Source organism: Cynara cardunculus, assembly GCF_001531365.2.
Source record: "Cynara cardunculus var. scolymus isolate 2C chromosome LG 1, CcrdV1, whole genome shotgun sequence".
Lineage (NCBI taxonomy): Eukaryota > Viridiplantae > Streptophyta > Magnoliopsida > Asterales > Asteraceae > Cynara > Cynara cardunculus.
The window spans coordinates 9,058,645-9,082,553 of NC_037528.1; the positions used below are offsets into that span (position 1 = coordinate 9,058,645).

Genomic DNA, 23,909 nt, shown 5'->3' on the forward strand with positions numbered 1-23,909 from the left:
ATATATATAAATATTAACATTTTGATTATTTGGGCTTATAATTGATATGTGCGGCCTGTTGGACTTATGGACTTGGGCTTTGTAATTGATATGTCCAAATTTCAATCCTCTTCTACTCTTCTTGACTAGATATGATGTGATTATATTAACACTTGTTTTAAATTTTACATTTCTTTGGATTATTGTTAATTTTATAATTTTATTATTTTTATTAGGCAAAACTAGATATGATGTAATTATGTTGTTATGTTGATCATGCTTAGAAAAAACTTATTAATTTTTATTTGACCGGGTGTTGACCGAAGGTTGACCGGGGGTTGACCGGGGTTGACCGAAAGTTGACCGGGGCCGGGGCCGGGGACTGTGTGTATAAACCGGGGTCGGGGCCGGGGATTGCAAACCCCGCCCCATCCCCGCCCCGTTGCCATCCCTGTTTATATGTCATAATGATGTATATAACAAATTTTAGAAAATCCAAGAAGTTGATTAACATGTTTTGAAATGTTCAAGGACTTATTTTTTTCAAAAAATTGCCCAAAGACTTAATCATTCCAAACACTAAAGTTCATTGAGTTTTTTTAGACTTTTCCCTTAGTTTTATAGGTCATAATGATGTATATAACAGGTTTTAGAAAGTCCAAGAAGTTGTTTAACAGGTTTTGAAATGCCCAATGACTTATTTGTTCCAAAAATTTGTCAAAAAACTTAATCATTCCAAATATTAAAGTCCATTGGTTTTTTTTAGACTTTTTTCCATAAATAATCATGTGTTATAAAAGCATAGTACGATAACTTGTTTGTCGTTACTCTCACAAGACTCAAATGCATTTATGTTATGGTAAATAAATATTTAAGATATCAAATAATAAAACATCGCTAAATAAGTTGATATGAATGAAACTATATTTTAATTCTATTTTGTGAAACAAAGAGCGTACCTAACTAGTTTTAACTTTTAATAAAATGAAATGGTTACTGTATTCATTTCGAATTCCTATAAAATACAACGTTTTTATTTATCAATCAAATATATAATTTATTTATCCATGGTTATTAAAAAAGACTATTGATATTAATTTTAGTTTATTTTTTATCTTAATTATATTAAAAACGTAAAAATAAAATTATACTTATTTTGTTTTATAGATAATAAAATATTTAATTTAATTATTATATATATATTTTAAAAATATTAATTAATCAGGACGTGTGAGTTAGGGGCCGTAAACACTTACCTGGTAAGCACTTACCGCTAAAATTTAACACTATCGCTTACTTATCGGGCAAGATTTTATTGACTAAAACGCATTGTATGCAACTATTTATCCCGGTAAGCGCTAATCATGGTAAGAGTTTTTGTTCTCACTTACCGGGTAAGACTTGAGATTCTTGCTTTCGCTTTTACCGGGTATGATTCTTAGTCTTTGTCATATTCATCCGATAAAGTAAATTGACTTGGTAAGCGCTTACTCGGATAAGCGGTTGGTAAACGGCACCTTAAACCATTATTTATTTATTTATATTATATGTAATGATTATTTAAAATCATAAATAATAAATTTTTTCTAAAATTTATTTTTAACAAATTCAAATATTATAAATATTTATAATAATCAATTTGAAATTCTTTTGATCGGTATGTTATATCTTTTAATTTTTTTTTTCCGAATTCTCGAGGACCTCAATGATACGGGGCCCCTGTCGGACTCGTTCTGGGATCGTGACAAGTCTTTACTACTAGCAATTACTTCCTCTTCTCAACCTAGAGATGAAAGAAGTAAGAGCCCCCTCTTGTCACAAAATAGTAAATTAGGTTCAGTTGGAAAAACAGCTATAAATGACCACTACGAACGAAGGATGCAAGCTAGAGTTGGAGGTGGGACTTGTTGGCATAATGCAAGCTGGAACATGGGTTGCTTTCCCTATGTCATAGTCCTTATTTGAAATACGAGGCCCAAAACCCTATACGGGGCAGTGAGAGGACTGTACTCAGGGTTCCAAACCTCCAGTGAGTGAACGATTATGTCATCGAGGTTTTCCTCGGGGGACAATTCTCTCCCCGTTTCCCTGATCCAACGGGAAGACTCTCTCGAGAGTTTCTCAAGGATCCCCTCAACGCCAGGCGGAGCGCTTTCCGCATTTAACATGTTATTTTTATTAAATAATATAATTTATTATTAAAGATTTGTTTCGATTATATTTTAAAATATTATGATTAATTAATTTTTCAAAACATTTTTTTTCCATTAAGATCAGGCGAGGCCTCTCCAGCGGAGCTGGATGTCGGGGCCCTGGCTGCACTAGCGATTGGCACATAGGGGAGTGGTTGCCTGGCTTTCTCGGCCTGGTATTATGCATCCCGCGTTCATGATATCTACATTCAACTGTGCCCCAGAGACATAAGCGAAGCACGCCCGTCTAATGTGCTTCTTTCACAAGATGTTTTGGTCTCGGGTGTTTTCCAATGGTCTTTTAGGGTGCGTTTGGTATGCAGACGACATGGGACGGGACGGAACAAAAAAAAAACAGTCCCATGTTTGGAATGCCATGGACAGAAAATGCATAGGACAAGATGAGACTATTTTTAAATTTAATGAGACAAAACTTGATAATTTTTGTTCTACAAAAAAAGGTGGAACAACATGGGACTAAATATAAAATGACTATGTTACCCTTTTATTTTTGACTTTTCTTCTTGATATAACATTGATATAAAATAACATTGAACAACATTTAGGGGTAATATGGTCATTTTAACAGTTTTGTCCTGTTATGTCCTAGTCGTACCAGACATAGGACAGACAATTAGTCTTGTCCCGTCCCGTTCTGTCCTGTCCCGTCTAGTCTGTGTACCAAACGCTACCTTAGAGTCGTGTCCGTCCCGGATATCTGCAACGCCCTTCCTGCCTCTTTTTTTTTTTTTACATTCTTACAACTAATTTTATTATTTATTCCCATCAAATGACTTATTAGTGCAACCGCTCGTACTGGCCGCTAGATTAATCTCTACTGTGCGGACGCGTAACATCATAGCCGATCCTTCTTAACTCGCTAGCCATCTCCTTGTGTGAAATGTTTTCAGTGCAGACGAAAACAATTCCCGCCTCTCGAAACCCTTAATTTTGACTGATCAGAGAATTTCTCCGATGGACTCTGGAGAGAGCAGCGAAGAAAGTCCGGCACAAGCTAAGAAAGGAAAATCGAAAACTCCTCGGAAACCTAAAGCAAGTGTTCTCAAGCAGAGTCAGTATCTCTCTTATTCAACCAATATAACACGAGATCGCATTAATTGTACTCTAATTTGTTCTTTTGGTGCTTTTCAGAATCTCCGGCAGAGTTCTTTGCTGAGAACAAGAACATTGCTGGATTCGACAATGTGAGTTCTATTCGTAACTCTATATATGTTTATTTTTGTTATAACTTTTAAGTTTAACTTTCTTTGATGTGAATATCGTGATATACAAATTCTAGTTGAAATGCTCAAATTGAAGTTGTTCCGAGCTCATTTGGCTGAAAATATGGAAATTGTAAAACATCAAACGGGATTGTAGTTTTGCATTTGGCTTTGTTGTGCATGGCTTTATTGATACCGGGAGTGTGTTAAAAAATGTGATTTCGTGTTTTATATCGTATGGAAATTAAATGAAGAAGTTGTGTTTGTTTGAATGAATATCAGCCTGGGAAATCTCTTTACACCACTGTGAGAGAGCTTGTTGAAAATGCACTTGATTCTGCAGAGTCCATTGCCGAGCTTCCATTCGTTGAAGTAACAATGTGAGTGCCTAAGTTGTCTTTGTAAATACATGTTTATGTATGTTGTTTCATGATATGAACACATAACCATGCACTTTAGTTTCATTGATCATATTGCTTTGGTATTACAGTGAGGAGATTAATAGAACCGCATTCAATTCCATGATTGGTCTTATTGACCGGGAGCGAATTGATGAGGCACTATATGGTGACTTTGAGACAGCCAAGGCTCGTGAGGTTTGTACTCTAGTAGTATAACTTTTCCAACATTGAATTAGTTGACGACTTGATGTTCACAGTGGGAATGTTACATTTTTTAGTTGCCTTATGTATCAATCCAAGAGATCATTTTTAACCTTTTCCCATTTTAAATTAGTGTTTATATTAATTTACACATTTTAAAGATTAGAGTGAGATGAGGCCATTTTCATGACGGACAAGCTGATGGTGGTTTTGGAGGCCTGGAAGAAAGAAGATTCAACCAAAGGGCCTTTGGCCTAGCCGTATGTGAGTCTTTGGCCTAGCCGTATGTGAGTCTTTGGCCTCGTAGGAGGTCAGGGGTTCAAACCTCAACAAATGTGAGGAGAGTGTGTGAGTTTATTTTGTCCTATTTTATCGTATATAAATATTATATACTTAAAAAAGAAAAAGATTCAGGATCATCTGTTTCATTCTTATGTTTGAAGTACTGTACAAGCATATTATATTACATCCAATTTAGGGGTTAGTGAGACTACAGAAGGGTACACAAAAATATCGAGATCGTTATCATTTCAAATTGAAAATTATTTCAGCTGAATCATATTCAAATTAGTGAATAATTTTGAAAAACTAACCATAAGCTTTCACAGCTGTTAACAGTTGGAAATTGTCTCAACCTACTTTCTTATTAATTTGTCCTCTTTTCTTCTGCTTCTTGTTCTACTACTAGAAACGGCTTGCCAAAGAAGCTCGTTTTCAAGAAACTCAGGCCAAAAATGCTGCTCTTGGGAAGAAAGTAAAAGAACCGACTTCTGGAAAGGCCATCAAGGGTCGAGGTGAGGCCTCATTTTACAGGGTGACTTGTAAGGTGTGACATATTTCTGTTTCAACTTTTTACTATTGTGATTATTCAGTTTTTATGATAATTTCATCTTAGGCCCATAAAACTTTCGGTTGGTTTAGACTGACAACCTACCTTTTAAAATTTTTGTAGGATAATGGGAGAGGAATGCCCCATGATGATATACCAAATATGTTTGGACGAGGTTTAGTTATCTACTTTTCTGCTGATTGATATACAGTATTCAATAATACTGCATATTCACAATGTCTTTTAACATGGCACACAGTTTCTATTTGTGAGTCATGTACTATTGTGATGTTACTTTTTTAAGATACAAATATCATGCAGTTTTATCTGGGACAAAGTATGGGCTGAAGCAAACACGTGGAAAATTTGGACTTGGTGCAAAAATGGTATGTACGGCATGAGTAGTTCAATGCATACATAAACCATTTTTGTTATTGCAAATCTACGTACTTGTGCATGTATGCATATAATATGGTCATCTATTCTTATTGGCAGTAGGACATTCTATTTAAGTCTGTAAAAAGATAGATCATCTAAAATTGTTTTTTAAGGTTCAGGGCATCTTTATAGCTTAAGTTCCTTCCTCTTTCTGGTTAGAATGAAAGAATTTTTACTCTGATGGAAATGATATTTGTTAAAGCTATACATGTTTCTTTCAGGCGTTGATTTGGTCAAAGATGAGTACAGGATTACCTATTGAGATATCATCATCAATGAAGAATCAAAATTACACTTCATTCTGCAGGCTGGATATAGATATTCATCGGTATTGTTCTACCCTCTGGAGGGTTGCTCATAAAAGGCTGATCAGAAGTTATTAAATTAGTTACATAGGACGATAATCAAATGAGAGCCACAATAAGGTTACAAACCTGTGAGAACCGATATAAAATTATCTTTTCATATTAGTTTTTTTGATCAAAAGCTATGATTTAACATATTGTTTCACATATGTTTGTGTTCACCTTATGAAAAAAATGCATGTGGAACATTTTTTTGATTTACTTAGTGAAACAAAAAATACACATATATCCATATGGTGAAACAAATACATGTGGAACTATCACATTATGAAAAATTGAAGTAATATCTTAAATCCTAGCATTTGATGAAAAAAAATCATGCAACAATTTATTTTTAAATCGGTTCTCACGGGGTTTGTAACCTTTTTGTGGTTCTCATTTGATTTAACCCCTAGTTACATATGTAGCATATATATATATATATATATATATATATATATATATATATTCTGTTAGTGTTGAAAATGGTGCTCTTGTCTTTTGATTCTATTCTTCCATGTTCAGAAACATTCCCCACATCCATTTACATGAAAAGAGAGATGACAAGGAGCATTGGCATGGAGCTGAAATCCAAGTTGTAATTGAGGGAAACTGGACAACATATCGTGTATGTATCAGGTCTTAGCTGTAGTATAGTTCAAACAATCAGACCAGAGGATGTATATGATGTATCTCAATTATGTTGAGACAACGTGGCTCTCTATAGTTACTTGAACCATGAGCCACATTATGTTGTCATCTCCTAACTATCGTTTTCTTTGGTGTTTGCAGTCAAAGATATTGCATTATATGCGTCAAATGGCTGTTATTACACCGTATGCCCAATTCATGTTTCGATTTATATCAAACACATCAGAGTACTTTCTCTCTCTCTCTCTGTTTCCCACCCCTCACCTTGCCACCCCAAGAAAATTTCAACAATTTGTTCGTCCTTTCTCACTTTCATTGATTACATCGGGTACCATGTTACTTACCATGTCAATGATGCTATCTTCCTTTCAATGCTTGAAGTAAAAATGTCAGCATAAGGTTTGCGAGAAGGACAGATGTAATGCCTGCAGTTCCTCTTGAAACAAAGTACCATCCATCAGCTGTAGACTTGCTACTCATCAAGCGCCTAATTGGTGAAACTTCAAAGCTGAACCTTTTGCAATTTCTTCAGCATGAATTTGTTAACATTGGGAAGTCACATGCTGAACGATTAATCGGTATGGAATTTTCACTCCACGCTTATGTATGATGATGCAAGTTAGACAGCCAAAAAGTGATCCTACAAGTCACACATATAAGAACACATGGACACTTAAGTTATGAAGCTTAATCTTTATAAATGAGAAGTATCATCTGACATAACGATTTGTAACGTTCCTATCTCCATGCTAAAACTATACCAGAGCTTTAACTATAATTTTGTTGAGTTCTTCACAAAGTTGCATAGGCTGTATGTTTAGAGTGTTTAGTTTAGGTTCTTGGGTTAATGTTTCACGTAAACCATTGTAGTTGATGCTCTATGACAGAAAAGCTAGCCTGGTTGAGCAAGTATAGCCAGTAACCAAGGCCTTTGTTAAAATCAAGAGAGATATTGGAGCATATGCATTTAAGTGTGAGCTGAAACCTCATAAATTAAAAGTACAGCACAGTTGAAGCCTATTCAACATGTCTGCATCAGTCCTTAGTAAAAGGTTCTTCAGTCACTATTCAGTATTCACTTCATGTAGGTGCTAACTGCTGTGCCTTTTCCATGTCAAACTTTTGTATAGTAAAAGAGTTGTGGTAAAATATCCAAATAGTTTATCCATGAAACTGGTTGTTTGTAGTTCTGCTAGTGGGTTAGAGGTACCAGACATATGGCATATGGATAAGAACTGCGTTGAAAATAGAACAAAAGAGCCGATAGAAAGTATCAAACAAACGAAGGTTCTACTTCTTTCTTAAAAAGGATTCGCTAGGCTGCTAGCCACATGCATTTGCTTAAGCATACACTGGAAGTTTCTTATCTAAGATTAATAGAAACCAGAAGCATAAACAAAGGCATGACCACCCGTGAAAAACTGAAGCTCTGTTCCATTTTTTTGATAGGGTTGAAATACGCATTGCGGTGCTATAGCGGTGAAATAGCGGTTAGCTGTCCTAGGGGAAATAGCGGTTCCGCTAATAACGGCGCTAATAACTGCAATTGGGCCGAAATTTTGGCTTGCAATAGTAGTCTGAAAACCGCAATTAGGAGTTGGGCTTTAAGTTGGCCTTTTAAAAGGTTTAGAGAAGTCGATTAAGGGATTACGAGCTAGGGGGCTGATTTTCATTTGCAACATTGGTGTGTAAACTCGCTATTCCTCTCTCATCTCTTCTATTCTAGTCTATAATTTATTCCGAAGAAATAGCTTAGTAGCCACATTAGCAGCGTTTGGGATGATTGTAGGTGCGGCGTATTCCCTTTGGCTATATCACCGTGTGGTTTCCTGGAATTTAAAACCGGATTTCCTCCATAAATTCTCCGATCTAAATGGCAGAGAAGTTTTCATGTTTATACCTTTTCTTGTTGTTGTCTGAAGGAAGAAGAAAGTCAACCTTGTAGAAAAGCAGATAGGAGAGGTAGCCTATAGACTCAAGCGACGAGCTCGGTGAAAAYTCACCCCGTATTCCATGTGAGTCTGTTGATTTCAATTAGACCAGACCGAACCAGAGAGGAACGTGCCCACGAGGGCACCACCAGATGTTGTAGATGAACCTACTAAAGACGAAATTGAGTATATCATAGCTGACGCACCATGGGCTAACCCCTACACCCACTGCACGAGTGGAATATTACTTAGTCAAGTAGAAAAGAACAAGGTCTTATGGCACAGTCACTATATCATTTCTTTTCTTTCTCTCCTCTATGGAAAGAAAGAGGGGATGATACCTGGTGTGGTATACCTAATCGTTTAGTCAACGAGATGTACTTAAGTCGACATAGCCACTTGAGGAGGTCAATCTTAAGTTGTTGGAAGCTACTGCTAAGGTACTCCCCCTCATCTATAAAGGATAGGCAATTGAGAGAAAATAGGACGATAGCGATAGACACAGGAACTGATAGATTCAAAGACGACTTCCGTAGAGGAGAGGGGAAACCTGCTTAGATAGGATGATAGCCCGGTTTTGATTGAATATCCTTTCYTGTGCTTGTCTTGTATTGAGGTATACCGGGAAGATATGAGTAAAAGTAGGTAACAGAAGAGGAGGGATCACTGTTTTTTATTACTGAGGTAAGCAACTTTCATTTTGCATCTTCTCTTCGCAACAACATTGTCTTCCAACATTGATTGCTCATCTCTTCTATTCACATGTTCTTATGTTAATCTTCAAATTATATATTATGTTATGCATCTATTCGTACTTTTATATATAATTGTAATGATTACATGAACCACTATATCTGGATCGTTATACCACCGCTTTACCATCGTGATAACCGCTATATCAAATCACGGTCCTGACCGCTATTTCAAAATTTGACCGCTGTAACAGCATAGGCTGTTAGCTACGAGTCTCAAACCTACAACCACTGAAATTTGGAGTTTTCTAAATGGCTGGTTATGCACTTTTGTTGCCACTTTACCTTAAATTGCTGGAGGTCAGTAATCTTAGTGGCAATCTAACCGGCAGTTTTTTCTGTTGGTTTAATGCCAACTACATGATATAATGCTTTTTCTTGCATATTCTATGCATGCTATAAGATGTTAATTTTCATTTATCTTGCTAGTTGCATGACCATGGGTAATATGGTTTTGGAAATGGTAAATTCTTGTGCCGATTATAGTTTTAGCTGTTTTTTTTATCAATTCCATTTATTAACTTCTACTTTTTGTTACTGTTTGCAGTGACTATTAATGATTGCTCCCTTTAGATTGTTTGAAAGTGATTTTATCATGTTACAGGAGAAATGGGTCCGGATTTCAGCTCCAAAACACCAGTTAAGTCACTGACCTCACAGCAAATTGTTCGCATCCATCAGTTGTTTCGACAAGCCAAGTTTGATGATCCTAGTGGTGATGTAAGATGCTCTTCATTGTTTAATTTACCTCAAAAAATGAAGTTATTTAATCTAGAAGTTTTTAGTTGGTTTACTATTTTTTATGCTCTAAATAAATTTTGGTTGTTGAAAGTTCATATCATATTGCTCCTTTTGTAGTGTCTTAGTCCTGCAGGAGAGTACAACCTCCGCCTGGGTATAATAAAGGAACTCAACCCAGACATGGTTGCGACATATACTGCAAGGTAATATTTGTACCTGGAATATCTGGTTCTTCAGTTGACCTATTATGCATAAAATGTCCGAAACTAGTAGGAGATTGAAAACATTAGGACTACTGTCAAAATTCAGTGCTCAAGTATTTGAAGGACACCCATTCATTGTGGAAGCTGGAGTTAGTCTGGGAGGAAAAGATGTCAAACAAGTAAGTTTGTTTCTTTCCGTCATGAGTCCTCATTTGCATCACAGCAATCTAAATTAAGCATTTCCTACTTTGAGTTTTAGTGTGGTCCTTAATATTTTATTATGTACGGGAAGGGCAAGGGGGAAATGATTACAGTTACATATCTCATATCAAGATCAATCATAGCAGCAGCTAACTGGCTTATTATGTAGATAATAAATGCATATGTGAATCTAAATGCTCAAACTTGGCTTAAGCACATATATGATAGACACTGACCTGAAGATGTTCTCTCATGTTAGATTCTGGAGCTATGTTCTCTTTGGTGGATACAATAATTTGAATTCTTATGTGGTGTCATACCTTGTATTTTCTTGAAAACAGAGATATCGCCTATATCAATCCAGTAGAACTATGGGTCTCCATCTAACTTATTCTTTTTCATGGTCGTCGTAATACTTGAAGAATGTGAACTTAGAATTTACAATAAGGCAATAGATTGATTGAGATTGAGTTTTCACCATTTGCTCTTGGCTAAGCTAGCAACTTCCGGTAACATAATTCCTTGTCTCACTATTTCTTTATTGCTCTATGTGGCTATCAAAATTGTAGGGTTTAAATATCTTCCGGTTTGCAAATCGGATTCCGCTGCTGTTTGAGCAAGGTGCTGATGTTGTCACCAGAACCGCGATGAAGAGAATCAAGTAAGACTCTTATAAGTTTTAATGTTTCTGCTTCACTTGTGGGGTTACTTTGAAGGGGAGGTTGGGTATTCTTATCAGTCCGTTTGTTTTATCTATTTTCTTTTAGATGATGGTTATGTGTTGGGGCTTGTCATGATATTCCCATTTTCAACAGTACTTGTCCTGATTTTATTACCATTTTTCAGTTGGAATAGTTACAAAATAAATCAGACGCAGGATAAAATCGGCGTTTTTGTTAGCATTGTAAGCACAAAAATCCCCTTTAAAGGGACTGGAAAGGAATATATTGGAGATGACATAAGTGAGATTGCTTCTGCTGTCAAGGTGGGTGTGCCTCGATGTCAGTTTTTCCAAATTATGAAAGCTTCCTTAGGTTAATTAGCCTTTACTTTCCAGACTTCCATTAAACAGTGCTGCACCCAACTAAAGTCAAAAATCGTGAAGAGAATCCAGGCTCGTGAGCAGCAAGAGAGGAAAAGAAATTTAAGCAAGTAAGTTCAACAGATTTTATTTCTCATCATATGTATATTTCTAAAATAACTTTCTTCCATTTGAGCTAAAACAATTAGTCGATTGCTTTTTATATTGGTTGTAGGTACATCGCTGATGCTACTGGTGCTATATATGGAATTTTGAAAGAGGCATCACAGTTGCATGCAAATAAGAAGAAACGCCTGGAGATCAAGGATGAGGATGCAGAGCTACTTCAGAAGGTCTCAAGTCGTTTGATAACAAAAGAAATCCTGAGTGAAAAGCTTGCTCAGCATGTTGAGCAGGTAAGCAATTCTTTTCTACATTTTGCATAACCTACGTAATCCTAAATACTTATTTTCTATTCATGACTTGCGTTCATGTGATGAGATCACATTTTTACAAATGAAACTTCACATCAAATATGTTCCTCCCCATGTAAACATATTTTATTGTCTAGGGGGAATTACGCTTACTTGTTTTTTAGTACAAGTGGCTACAGGATTTGCTAAGATTTCCAAGGTTTAGCCAAGGCTTAGCTCAGGACCCCACTACTCGTCGTTTAGGTATTCACTTAATCTTGTTAGGTATAGGTGCTTTTCTTCTAGTATTCAAGGCGATAAATTAAGAAGTCAGAAAGTTATCAAAAAGAGAAAATAGAATTTCTTTCTTCGTCTTTACAAAAAAAATAGGACCCTTTCAATTGACATAGACCCAAGTTATCTAGTAAAATGAAAAATCCAAAATAGCCATATTTTGGATTACTCCAAATTGCCTTTCGATTCATTTGGATCTCACGCTCAATGTAAATTCCTATATCTTTATTGTACCGTATTAGTCAATTCGACTTGAAATTGTTAAGTTACATTGTGAAGGTAAAAGAAATCCGAATCTTCACAGCAAAAATACTGTGAAGGTTACTTTCACAGTGTTTTGCTATGAAGTTTCAAGTGTAGAAAAAGTGGTCTCATGGAAACAGCCTAGTCTCACGTGAACCCACGCCTTCTATTCATTCCCAATTTATTTTCTGCATGGATTGGAGAACATTTGAATTGATTTAGTTACTAGTTGCAAATTATTTCAAGGCCCCAAATTATTTTAGTTGGACTTTAGATCCCAAAACAGTTGTCCCTTTGTATAGAAAAAACTTGCAACAGAATAAACATTCTCTCTCTGACACTCCACATAGTTGCATCCTCTCACTTCAGAAAAGGAAAATATGGTAGTTTTGTGGGTGACCTGGTAGTCGTCATAGATTTATCCCTTTTTCGTGGTAACCGTGGTATCAAACCTTTGGCAAATTTTGTTATAGATGTACGTGTTTTTGTCAAATTTGGTTAAAGTTCTGGCCGTACTGGAATTTGTTCCCTTGAAGTTCTTGTCTTCGATATTTTGTAGATATCCTGGAAAAAGAAAGAAAAGTACCAAGTCCCAACAGTAACTGAAATATAATGAGGTCTTAAAACATGTAACCTTATATTGTTGTCTTTCACGGACCATACCTTTTAGCTGGTCAAAACAACAAAACAAGACCTTCGTGTTGGTCCCACATCTTTATTTTTTTGTTGTCGAAAAAGGGGGGGGGGGGGATTATAGTTCCATCTGTTATCTGTATGCTTGGTATCGTGTTGAGTAGAACAGATGGAGAAGGTTGAGTTGAGAATTCTAATGTTTTACAGGTGGATTATGAAATGGCAATGGAATACGCGACACAAAGTGGAGTGAGAGAAGAACCAAGAGAAGACATATACTTACAATCACTGGAGCCTCAAATGAACTTCGTGGATTTCCATAGTCCCGTCTTTGTCTTCAGGCTCTTCCAGTAGGTAATCTCCAGATTAAATTAACTAGAATTTATTTTTAAAGATTTTTTCCACATTACTGCATTGTATTAAACGATAAACTACCAAAGCTTGAATATAGATATAATCAATGAGATTAAACATCCTACTGATTGTTATTTCAATTTTTAATTTTCGTATTCCGATCCCAAATTTGATTAATTAGCCAAGAAAAGATATTACACATACAAATGTGTATTTTAGAGGATAATGAGATAAGTCGGTCAACTTACGGCAAGTTCAAGAAAGGTCAAATCATGTGATTCTAATCCGCCACTTTCAACTATTCATTCAACATTGGTTGCAGCATACGTTTTGCTGGACACGTGTATTACATATGATTTTGCTCTAGAATTATATGTGATTTGATTTTTCTAGCATGATTCTCAGATGTTTATAGCAACTAATACAAAACGAAGATTCTTGTGATACAAAGTCTCGTTACTAAGGGACATTTATTGAACACTACAGGGTAAGTGGTTATTGACAAGAGCACCATGCTTACCTAATTGGGTAACATTAGGGATGGTGATTTGGCCCGACCCGGTGGGGAACCCGGTTCACCCGACCCGGACGGGGACGGGGATTCCCCGCTAAAACGGGTACCGGGGCCGGGGCCGGGGATCCCCGGTAGAGGCAAACCGGGGACGGGGCCGGGGCCGGGTATTGTATCCCCCGACCCGCCCCGTACCCGGTATATATATAAATATTAAACATTTTTATTATTTGGGCTTATGTGATATATATAATTGGGCTTAAATTTATTATGGACTTGGGCTTTTACAATTTTATTGGATTATTGTTAATTTTACAATTTTATTATTTTTATTAGGTAAGACTAGATATGATGTAATTAACTAATTATCTTGTTATGTTCATCATGCTTAGAAAAAAACTTATTAATTTTAAATTGACCGGGTGTTGACCGGGTGTTGACCGGGGGTTGACCGGGGGTTGACCGGGGGTTGACCGGGGTTGACCGAAAGTTGCCCGGGGACGGGGCCGGGGCCGGGGACTATTTATATAAACCGGGGCCGGGGCCGGGGATTGCAAACCCCGCCCCATCCCCGCCCCGTTGCCATCCCTAGGTAACATTCCCGACCATCAAAATGTATTGTTGGACAAGTCTTTTTCCCCATCGGGTAAAATTCTATGTTTTAGTTATATGTCTCTTACCGGATAAAATTCTAGATTTGTTATATCCATCCGAAAGGTATGTGACACTAGGTAAATGTTTACTTGTCGTTAACTTAAAAAGTCAACATTACTGTATAAAAAATTATGAGAATTGGCCATTGGGCTCCAACCTCCAAGTTCGATCCGTAAAAAGGCACTTCTTGCTTTCCCCCTCCGTCTCCTAAGAGGTGTCCTTTATTTATTTGTTTTCTTTAGCATCAAAGATATATCCAATAGTTTATATTACTTTTTTTACCTCTAAACAAAACAGTCTTATTAATGTTGTATTATTCGTTTGTCTTTTGATTATTAATTTGATGATTAAAGTATTTTTATAAAGAAAATAACATCAGTAACATAATGATAACAAACGGGGCAATAGTTAATTTTTGGCCCAAAGCTTGTAGACTATGAAATAATGAGATCAATATTTTAAAAGGAAATTAATAAAAATAGTCATTTTTAAACTTTGATTTTATCTCCTAGTCATTTTAAAAACATCATTATCTTTGGTAACTCATTAAATTAACTTGTGAAAGGGTCAACTATAAAAAGAAGTTTTTAAACCAAGTCTACAAGTGTAGGGACCAAAAATTTCTTTTTTTAATTATAAATTTGTATAAAAAATTTATAGTTATACATTTACATTTCGATATTATATATGTAATTACTTTCCTTTTCATCAAATTAATTAACATAGATGTTAATTCAAGAAAATACATCGCAGTAACCAAAAAGAAAATAATGTCTGCAATTACTTGTTATAGATAAGTTATATATTAGATAATTTGAATAAAATTGAATAACTAATATATTTAATTAATAGAATATAAATATATAATTGATAAATATTTTGTTCAAAATAAATAATTGAATTTGGGTTATTATTATGAACAATCATTTAGAAAAAGAAGTATTACTTTTCAGTCACCTTCGATTTATTTTTTTAACAAAATAATCAAGAAACCCCAAGTCAATTTCATTGACACTTTTCCTTGTGATTTATGACATATTCCAAAACGCATCCGAATGAAAAGTGGGCCCAATGTAAACTAAATCGAGAAACCGTTGCTTGCGACACCACAAGGGCATTGCATCTTGCGTCAATAGAAATACATGCCGCAACTTGTTGCATTGGAAGAAAAGTGTCTTGCGACGTCGACTTGTAGTTTTTCGACTGTCTTATGAAAAAAATTGAAGTAAAACTTTTTAACACAAAGTTACGTATAATAACCCACTAAGAAATGTAAAATAAAAGTTTGTTTATGGGCTACCAATTGAGAGCTAAAGAACATTTACACCCTTAGAGGTGGCCAAAATAAAAAATAATGGTTACATGAATAATAAAACAAAATGTAACCAATCCTTGGACCAAACCTTTTAAAATAGTTATCAATCATAATCAATTAATTTTTTTGAATTTATATGTACATATTTAATAGATTTTTTTTAAAATAGAGAACAAAATCACATTCAACTTCAACAAATTTTCTATTTTTAATTTTTTAATATTATTATATTATTAAAATATTTTATAGTTTTATTATCATAATGCATTTTTCTAAAAACTTTATGCAAAATTAGTTTAATATTATTGATTCTTTCACCTTTCATAAAGTTTTAAAAAGTTGATTTTTTTTTGTTTTTTTATTTTAAAAGATTTATTGAAGGATACAAATTTCATTTTCTCGGTTGGTCACTTGGTTGGTTGTAAGGATCCTGGGCCTGTTCTGTTTTAACTGGTCCTAACCGGCCTCATGGACCAGAGATAACAGGGTCTTAGGCAGCCCAAATCAGGAGGAAAGCACGCCAGATTTAACTACCAACCGATCTTCTCCATCTTCCATGATTGATCACAGAGATCATAACCATCAAAATCAGCAGTATCAGTGGAAATCATCGTCGATAATGGCTCAAAAGCCACCACAAATGGCCATTATAGGGGCCGGAATCTTTGTTAAATCTCAATACATTCCTAGACTCGCCGAGATCTCAGAGCTCGTCGCTCTTAAAGCTATTTGGAGCCGTACCGAGGTAGTTGTTACGATATTCAAATCTATTGAAAATGTTAAGGGTTTTCAAAGTAATATAAGAAGACATGTTTATTGGTAATTTGGATGATATATTGAGTTGATAAAATGATGTAGAAATCGGCAAGGGAGGCTACTGAGATCGCTCGGAAAGTATTTCCTAATGTGGAGTGTAAGTGGGGAGATGATGGAATTGATGAAATTATACGGGATCCGGATGTTGTCGCGGCTGCTGTTGTTCTCTCTGGCCAAATTCAGGTTTATTTCTGTTTATTTTGCTTTGGTTTTGTGTTTGTGTGTATTTGGATAAGTATACCTCTTGGAAATGGACAATGTAGAATGCTTTCCTTCGAGCACGTATGACTATATATATTATATGCATGTATGTATCCTTCTATAAACCAAATCAAACAAACCCAATATATCTCATTCGGAACTAGGATTTGGGAGGTGTAAGATGTACTAAGACCTTATCTCAACCACTAGGATCAAGAGGTTGTATCCGTAAAGACGCATGGCTTCTGCACGATACAAAGGTGTGCGCAGAAGTATTGCAGGTTACGACTCAATTGTGTGGAAGCAGACAATGTAATAGGTAAACCAAACCAAACAGACCTAGTACATTCCACCCAGAGGTAGGGTCAGCCGCCCCGCCAGGGGACGGGGGCAGATGTACTTAGACCTTTCTTCTGGAAAACAAGACAGAGAAGATGTTTCCAAGAAGCCCCGGGCATGCAGGCCACAAATAAGCAACGAGAGTTATAAGAGAATGTAAAGAGCAGAAAATGAGAAAAAGGACGCTAGGCACAACAAGAGACTCCCTATCTCTAACAAAAGAAACCACCAACCTTGAAGATACTCCATTCCCAACCGACCCTCTAGCCTCCCATCCCCTCCCCCCAACCACACTCCTACCTGCAATCGACTACCCTAATCCATCACCTCCAAGTACTCCTATCTGAAATCATTCCCTCTGAAAGAACTAAAACCTCCATATCCAGCCTTAACTGCTCATCCCATGTCTTCCTAGGCCTGCCTCGTCTCCTCACCTCCTCGCTCATGACCCTCTCCACCCTCCTAAGAGGTTTTATACAAGTCTTATTATGGCACCTTGTTCTTTGTCTGGTAAAGGAAGACTATGGTGAATGTGAACATTTTTCTGCAGTTATCCGGCATTCATCAGCCACAAGAACATGGATACCAGAAGTTATGGCCATTTTATTTCCTTTCTTCCAGTATTAACTCAAAGTTGAAAAAATATGGCAACTTAAGTTGTATAGAAACTCAAACTTAAATGCCTTGATGCAGTGGCTTATGGTTATGGACTTACGATGAAACATGCACACTGTACTATAACCTACGTCCATCTGTAACCTTGGTTAGATATACAAAGCAAACAACTCTAACAATATAACGGTTTCTTTTTTGACCTTATGGACTTGAATTTTTATAAAACCAATTAACAAGCCAAGTTAAAGAATATATGCTCCTTGATGCGATATGATCAACTGATTAGGTTGAATTCTACTTGCAAACCATGTCATGCAGGTGGATATGTCGCTTAAACTTCTGAAGGCTGGGAAGCATGTTCTTCAAGGTGATTATTTAGTAAACTTAAGTCACAGGCTGCAGGCTCCTAAAATGAGGTGCCAATAGCTTGTATAGTTTACATTAATCTGTCCATGCAACAAACTGACATTTATCATTGTTTCGTCTGCCTTGCATATATTTTCAACGGGATCGTGTCTGTGAAGAGAAACCAGCTGCTGCTTGTAAGTAACACCCTTGTTGGAGTCCCTAATCGGCTAGTCATGGACCAACAGACTTGGATATCTGTAGGGGTCTCCCACTTTCTATAAGGGATGTTAAAAAGAGTAGGGGTTCCACATATTGTAACATGGTATCTATGTATGGCCTCCGTTTGAGGGGGCGTGTTGTGTTATGACTTAGATACAGAAATGAAAATTTATTTGCATACGATATTGAATTGAAAACAGAACCAGAAATTTATATATATACAGCAGCATATATACATGTATAATTACAGATGCATAACAACAGAGAAATAAGTTGGAATTCGATGACGAACTTGATTATGTAGATGTAATCGAAACGAAGAACAGGTGTAGATCGAGGCCTGCTTAAAGCAGTGTCTTTAGACAGAAATTCGTCCTGTGAATTGGAGGTCTATCTAGAAGATACAACAATCCATTCAAGAGAGATACTTGAACCTATCGAATCGACTATCTCCCTTATGATATCGATAGGAACAGAAGCGCCAAAACCCTAGAAAGTTTCTGTATTTTCGTCTGAGAAAAACGAGAAATAATGGGAACATTTATAGTATACCGTAACTGTCGGTTAACCGACGATAACCGTCGGACAGAGCCAAGTATTGGCTGCATATCGCTTCCTGTCACCAAGCCATCTCGCGAACGATATCAAGAGACCCCAAGAGCCCCAAGTTCCAAGGCCCTCTTGATATGTAATATGTAGTGAACCCAACTAGATAGTTAGGCATTTTAACACTAGGTATGGCCTTGATAATATTAGGCACTTGAAATCTTGAGATTGGGTATATATGGGACAAACCAAATACCCAACACCCACATCAGCTAATGATCAACCCACTTGTACATGCATGTAGGGTTCCATATGTAACGACCCTGTTGTTGCAAGATTGGTTCGTGTTGTCCCTTAACCATGTTATTGTTCTACTTCTGATTCAAGTATATATCATCTATATGGTTTAGCCCACAATTCTTCTGTAGAGGAAAATGTACCGTATTATGGTTCTCAAGATTGTTGCAATTTACTGTACAGCCTGTAGTGAGGTGGAAGCCGCATTGTCAAGCTATAGGTTTCTTTCCAACACTCCATCTGCTCAACCAATATGGGCTGTTGCAGAAAATTACCGGTTTGAGCCTGCCTTCGTAGAGGTACTTCCAGTTTTTTATACTTGGTTAGCATTTATATCAGGGGAAGACATGATCGGAGAAATCATGATTGACCTAACAGAGCAGAAAGTTGGTGTCTGAAATTGGAGACATGATGAGCGTTCAAGTTATTATTGATGGGTCTATGAACAGTTCAAATCCTTACTTCTCAAGTTCATGGAGGCGAAATTTAACCGTAAGGCATCTAAACCATGATAGTAGTGCATTTATTTGGATACGATTACATGCCACTGTACTAAGAAAATAATTATTTTGGGGCCAAATTAGTACACATACCATTCTAATTCACTTGGATTACTGGTTGGTCATAGATGAACAATTTAACATGAATGAAATGAAACACATTAGTTTCCACTTGTTATACCTGATTTGGCCAATCGTAAGTTGTGTGGAATAGTGACTATCGATGTATGTGGCAGGGAGGGTTCGTTCTAGATATGGGTGTGCATTACGTTGCAGGTTTAAGGATGGTGAGTTCCTTCTTTCTTTTTATCCCCCTTTTGCATCTTCATGAAGAAACTATGTTCTTAACTTAAGAAAATTGGTCAAGCAATCTGAAATAGCGGCCGTAATGTATTTCTGCCGTAATGTATTTCTGCTCTGTTCATAGAAATCCACTGATTTGGAAATTGAAATAGAAAAATAAGGTGAACTTGATAATCATGACTGGTATACTAACACAGTTTTCTGTATGCTGAATCAGCTTATCGGATGTGATATCACTTCTGTGTCAGCTACAACGTCTCATGTAAATATGGATGTGCCACCACCAGATATCATCTCCTCATTGTTGTAAGTTAAAGTTCTTATTCTATTAGTTTTATTTTTATCCTCTTGAAGGTTCTATTTTCTGAAGTGACTATTTGTTATTCTTGTGTCGTTAGTCAACTGGAGAATGGGTGTTCTGGAGTGTTCGTCTTGTTGGTCTCCACAAAAAATCCAAAGGTTAGACGTCACTTATGCCACAAATTCTTTGTTTGTTATCAACTGCGAATTCAGATTAATGTTGGATTAGCAACTACAGATTGTGTGGCGAGTTGTTGGCTTGAATGGGACCGTTCAAGTTGAACGTGGAAACAAAGACGGGCAACCTGGTTACGTGGTAATGCATAATTGTCTTATTCTCTTGTAACTATTAGCAATAGAAGTTCTAAACATTCATAATTGTAATGCTAGAATGGTGGTTTGTTTTCAGCTTCATAAGTAATAATATTAACATCCAATGAATCTAATTTCTGCAAATACTTCCTTTTGAATCTAATGCTTTATTACAGGTTTCTCTATTTACTGCCAACAAAGAAACGAAAAGCACTTTCTACCCATACACTGGGGTGATTGAAGAATTGAAAACTTTTCTAAGTGACGTTTCTCGGGCTTCTCTTCAGGTAGTATATCTCATATTTTCTGCAAACAGTTCTTATACCAGTAAGATATTTTCATGCAATTAGCTTATCCAGATGGATACTTGTTCAGAGTTCCATATAGAGCCAAGTAGATAACTTCAAACATCTTGGCTTTACAGGCGCTGTTCATTTTAGCCATCTAACTTCCAACATTTTCAACTGTCTCCTATGGTGTGAGGACAAATGAACATGTCATTATGCATCTCATTTACTCAATTTCAGGATAATTTAGCCTGATAAATGTGATTGAGACAAGATTCTGAATTTTTTTAACCATAAAACACCTGTTTCCATTTCCGTTGTAGGTTCAACTAACCTGCTAATAAAGGAATCATAATGTGAATACTCAAAAGCTCAAGTTTAGGGGTTGGGAAGGATTTATTCAATATCATTGTTTGGGCTGCTACCCTTGGGGGCTAGTTCTATTCTTTCTTTTTTGTGCTTTTACCGAAGGCAAGACCGGGCCTATAAGTTTTTTAGTACCACGATAAAAGAGTATTCCAAATTTTACCCATAGCACATCCATTAGTTCGCAAAGGCATCAATGCAGATGTCAATGCGTTAAATAGCTGCATTTTCCTGCATCAATGGAGGTAAATGGTGCAAATCGATAGCATAAGATTTTTTTTTCATTTTTTTTTGTTGTTAATGTAATTTCCAAGCATCTGGTCCTGGAAACTTGGAATTTGTGTGACTACTGCATATATGATACTTTTTCAACTTCTGTGCAGAAGGGTAGTACATTTGAAGCTGAACCTCGCTGCTCGTATGCCGAAGGCGCACGAGACATTGCCGTTTTGGATGCAATGCTTGAATCTGGTACAAAGCAAGGAGCATCTGTCAAAGTGAAAAACTTTAGGCAATAACTTACGCTGCTGCGCTGATAACACCAAGGGACTAATAGAAGATATGATTATGAATAATGAATTACCAGCAAATCACTTAATATTTGGATTATGAGTTATGACCAAGTTATATTGGATTTTGATGATGCCTTGCAGATGTTTAATCCTTACATATGGAATTTGGCCATTTACAGTAACAACTATTCACAGGTCAGTAATTTATGACACTAGTAGGCCCAGCAGCTTCAGTTCTAACATCTTTAACCTCTTACAGTTTCAGTCATTTTGATCTCCATATCTGCTGCATAAGCATGATCTTGTCAGTGTCTGCATATATATCTAGGATTAGGTGTGATCTGTACTGATCAGTTTACAAGATAAATCTGAACTTAGAATGGTATCTGCAGAATCTCCTGCACTCTTTCTTTCTACTGGTTCCGAAATTATACGCAGAGGAATCGGGTCGACCCGCTAAACCTAGGAGAGTTTGTAGGGTCCATGATACCAATTTCCAAATGTCTATAACTTATGTGGATTCAATTATTACCAAAATAAAATTTTAGCAAAAAAACACAGTTTTAAAAGTATTTAACTATTATATTTTTTAATTAACTAAAGGATAATTTTACTCTTTAAGTCTTAATAATAGACCGAACACATACTTTAAGAAGAACTAAAATAGAAATGTAGACATTTATTTTGAGAATATTTTTGTTGAAATAGATACTAAACTTAGGCACACTTAATCAGCATTAGCTATTTTCAAGTTAAGCAAGCAACAGCAACAAGTAGCAATAAAGAATATGTGAGAGAGGTAGGGTGATAGTTAAACAACCACACCAAACTTGATATATACAACAATTTACTGTATAAGATGTATATGTTGCTTGCTTAAGATTTATATTTAGAAGAAAAAAGGTTGTAACTTGATATGATTGGAGCTTATTTAAGATGATTAGCAAGTTTAATCAAAACTTATTTGTTTCCTAGTAAATGGTTAAAAGCATGTTAACAGAATCTAGAAACAAAATGGATTGAAACATTCAAAAGATAGTAGGTTGAGTCTAGTAGTAGGTTTTGGACCCATGAAAGCTGCACAACCATATATTTTTTTAAAATCATAGCATTTTGTTTAAATTTTAATTGGTTCTACTTACCTTTTCTATTTGGTAATATCCAATCGCATAAACTATTTTTTGTTTCAAATTAAATGTCTATATTTTTATTTTAGTTTTATCTAAAATAAATATTAATTTTAAAAATAAGTGTATAATTTCTCATTTCCATTAATCATGAAATATATAAATTAATTATTACATCTATTATCAACCATAAAACTATTATTTAATTCAACTGAAATGTAATAATTATACCTTTTTAAAATGTATGTTTTTTTTATTGAGAGGTGTGAGTAAATGATTTTTTTTTATTAACCTGGATATCAATTCGTTATGCGAACTGACTAATTCCAGGGCGATCACCTGCTTTGCAGATAGCCCGGAGTCACCGCATTTGAACCTCCGTGGCCACAAGGGTGGTGTCTGATTGGTTTGAGCTTGGCTCCAAAGGTCAAAAAGGTCCCAGCTTGACTAAATATTTTATATATTACTAGAAGAATACTCCCACAATGCAGCGAGATACATTTCGATTTTAATATTTTGTTTTATTCGTTGTCTTTGTCGATATATACGGTTTTACATGGTTTTGAGAAAAGAATAATGTATTTATTTTTGAAAAAAATATAAATTTAAAGATATCATAAAACTTTTTAAAAAAATATATCGATATTAGTATCAAATTAACTATTTAAAAATTCTCGCTTTTAATAATTTTTTAATTAATTTTTTATTATAATTTAATTTATGTTTAATAATGAAGTAATTTATTTTTGATTTAAGTATTCTGTTATGAGTCAATAATTATCTTAATTATATTTTAGATTTTCTATATTTAAAATGGATGTTTATCCTATATTTGATTATGTTTATCTGCAGTTAGTTACACAAATTTAAAAATGGAGCTTTAATAAGTTGTACTTATGCAAAATTACTTGTAATCTTGAATTTTAAGTAATATGCATCAATAAACAGTACTTCATACATAAACAATGATTTTTAAGAGTTTTTATTAAATGTTTTATAATATAGTATAGATAATGTGATATAATTAATTAAATTTGTTGTAATGAAGTTTACACATACAAGATGCGTGTGGAATAATAAGTGTTACTATTTACACTCTTTTAGTTAAGACATGATTTTAAAAAAGTTATAAAAGGTTTGACAATGATATATGTGAATACCATCTTTACTAGATATTATCTGTTTTGTTTATATTTGGACTCACAGTTTTTTGAAGCGTGTCTAATAGAAAATTTATCTAGTTTCTTATAAGACAATATTTGTTTCATTCCTCATTGATGTGAGATCTTACAATCCA

General features: G+C 35.4%; 2 protein-coding genes across 4 annotated transcripts; both read left to right on the top strand.

Annotated features, from left to right (window-relative positions):
- Positions 1-2,989: 2,989 nt before the first annotated feature.
- LOC112500893 (DNA topoisomerase 6 subunit B) lies at positions 2,990-13,168 on the top strand. Of its 2 annotated transcripts, none has more exons than XM_025104507.1 (19): positions 2,990-3,243; positions 3,324-3,376; positions 3,677-3,774; positions 3,885-3,990; positions 4,685-4,822; positions 4,949-5,000; positions 5,147-5,211; positions 5,485-5,591; positions 6,133-6,235; positions 6,400-6,485; positions 6,640-6,836; positions 9,546-9,661; positions 9,800-9,885; positions 9,992-10,064; positions 10,656-10,747; positions 10,933-11,071; positions 11,144-11,238; positions 11,343-11,523; positions 12,898-13,168. In XM_025104507.1, the coding sequence occupies exons 1-19, from the start codon at positions 3,147-3,149 to the stop codon at positions 13,042-13,044; spliced, it is 2,031 nt and encodes a 676-aa protein (XP_024960275.1). In that variant the 5' UTR covers positions 2,990-3,146; the 3' UTR covers positions 13,045-13,168. The 2 variants fall into 2 exon arrangements, with proteins under 2 accessions (XP_024960275.1, XP_024960282.1); XM_025104514.1 differs by having other exon boundaries at positions 11,159-11,238.
- A 2,851-nt stretch (positions 13,169-16,019) lies between these two features.
- LOC112512292 (uncharacterized protein YMR315W-like) lies at positions 16,020-21,684 on the top strand. 2 transcript variants are annotated; one of them, XM_025118180.1, is made up of 12 exons: positions 16,020-16,269; positions 16,383-16,523; positions 17,814-17,862; positions 18,020-18,037; positions 19,089-19,204; positions 19,284-19,397; positions 19,642-19,692; positions 19,926-20,014; positions 20,107-20,167; positions 20,247-20,324; positions 20,497-20,607; positions 21,360-21,684. In XM_025118180.1, exons 1-12 carry the CDS (start codon positions 16,081-16,083, stop codon positions 21,489-21,491), a joined length of 1,149 nt encoding a protein of 382 aa, XP_024973948.1. In that variant the 5' UTR covers positions 16,020-16,080; the 3' UTR covers positions 21,492-21,684. The 2 variants fall into 2 exon arrangements, with proteins under 2 accessions (XP_024973948.1, XP_024973941.1); XM_025118173.1 differs by having other exon boundaries at positions 16,022-16,269; positions 21,357-21,684.
- The last annotated feature ends 2,225 nt before the right edge of the window (positions 21,685-23,909 follow it).

What these genes read in the sequence shown, in the direction of transcription:
- LOC112500893 (XM_025104507.1), top strand. Translation starts at nt 3,147, where the DNA reads ATGGACTCTGGAGAGAGCAGCGAAGAAAGTCCGGCACAAGCTAAGAAA. An exon ending in ACCAAATATGTTTGGACGAG is followed by an intron (nt 5,001 to 5,146) that starts GTTTAGTTATCT and finishes AATATCATGCAG; the next exon opens with TTTTATCTGGGACAAAGTAT. An exon ending in TTGGACTTGGTGCAAAAATG is followed by an intron (nt 5,212 to 5,484) that starts GTATGTACGGCA and finishes TGTTTCTTTCAG; the next exon opens with GCGTTGATTTGGTCAAAGAT.
- LOC112512292 (XM_025118173.1), top strand. Translation starts at nt 16,081, where the DNA reads ATGATTGATCACAGAGATCATAACCATCAAAATCAGCAGTATCAGTGG. An exon ending in CTATTTGGAGCCGTACCGAG is followed by an intron (nt 16,270 to 16,382) that starts GTAGTTGTTACG and finishes AAAATGATGTAG; the next exon opens with AAATCGGCAAGGGAGGCTAC. An exon ending in TTGAGCCTGCCTTCGTAGAG is followed by an intron (nt 19,205 to 19,283) that starts GTACTTCCAGTT and finishes TTGACCTAACAG; the next exon opens with AGCAGAAAGTTGGTGTCTGA.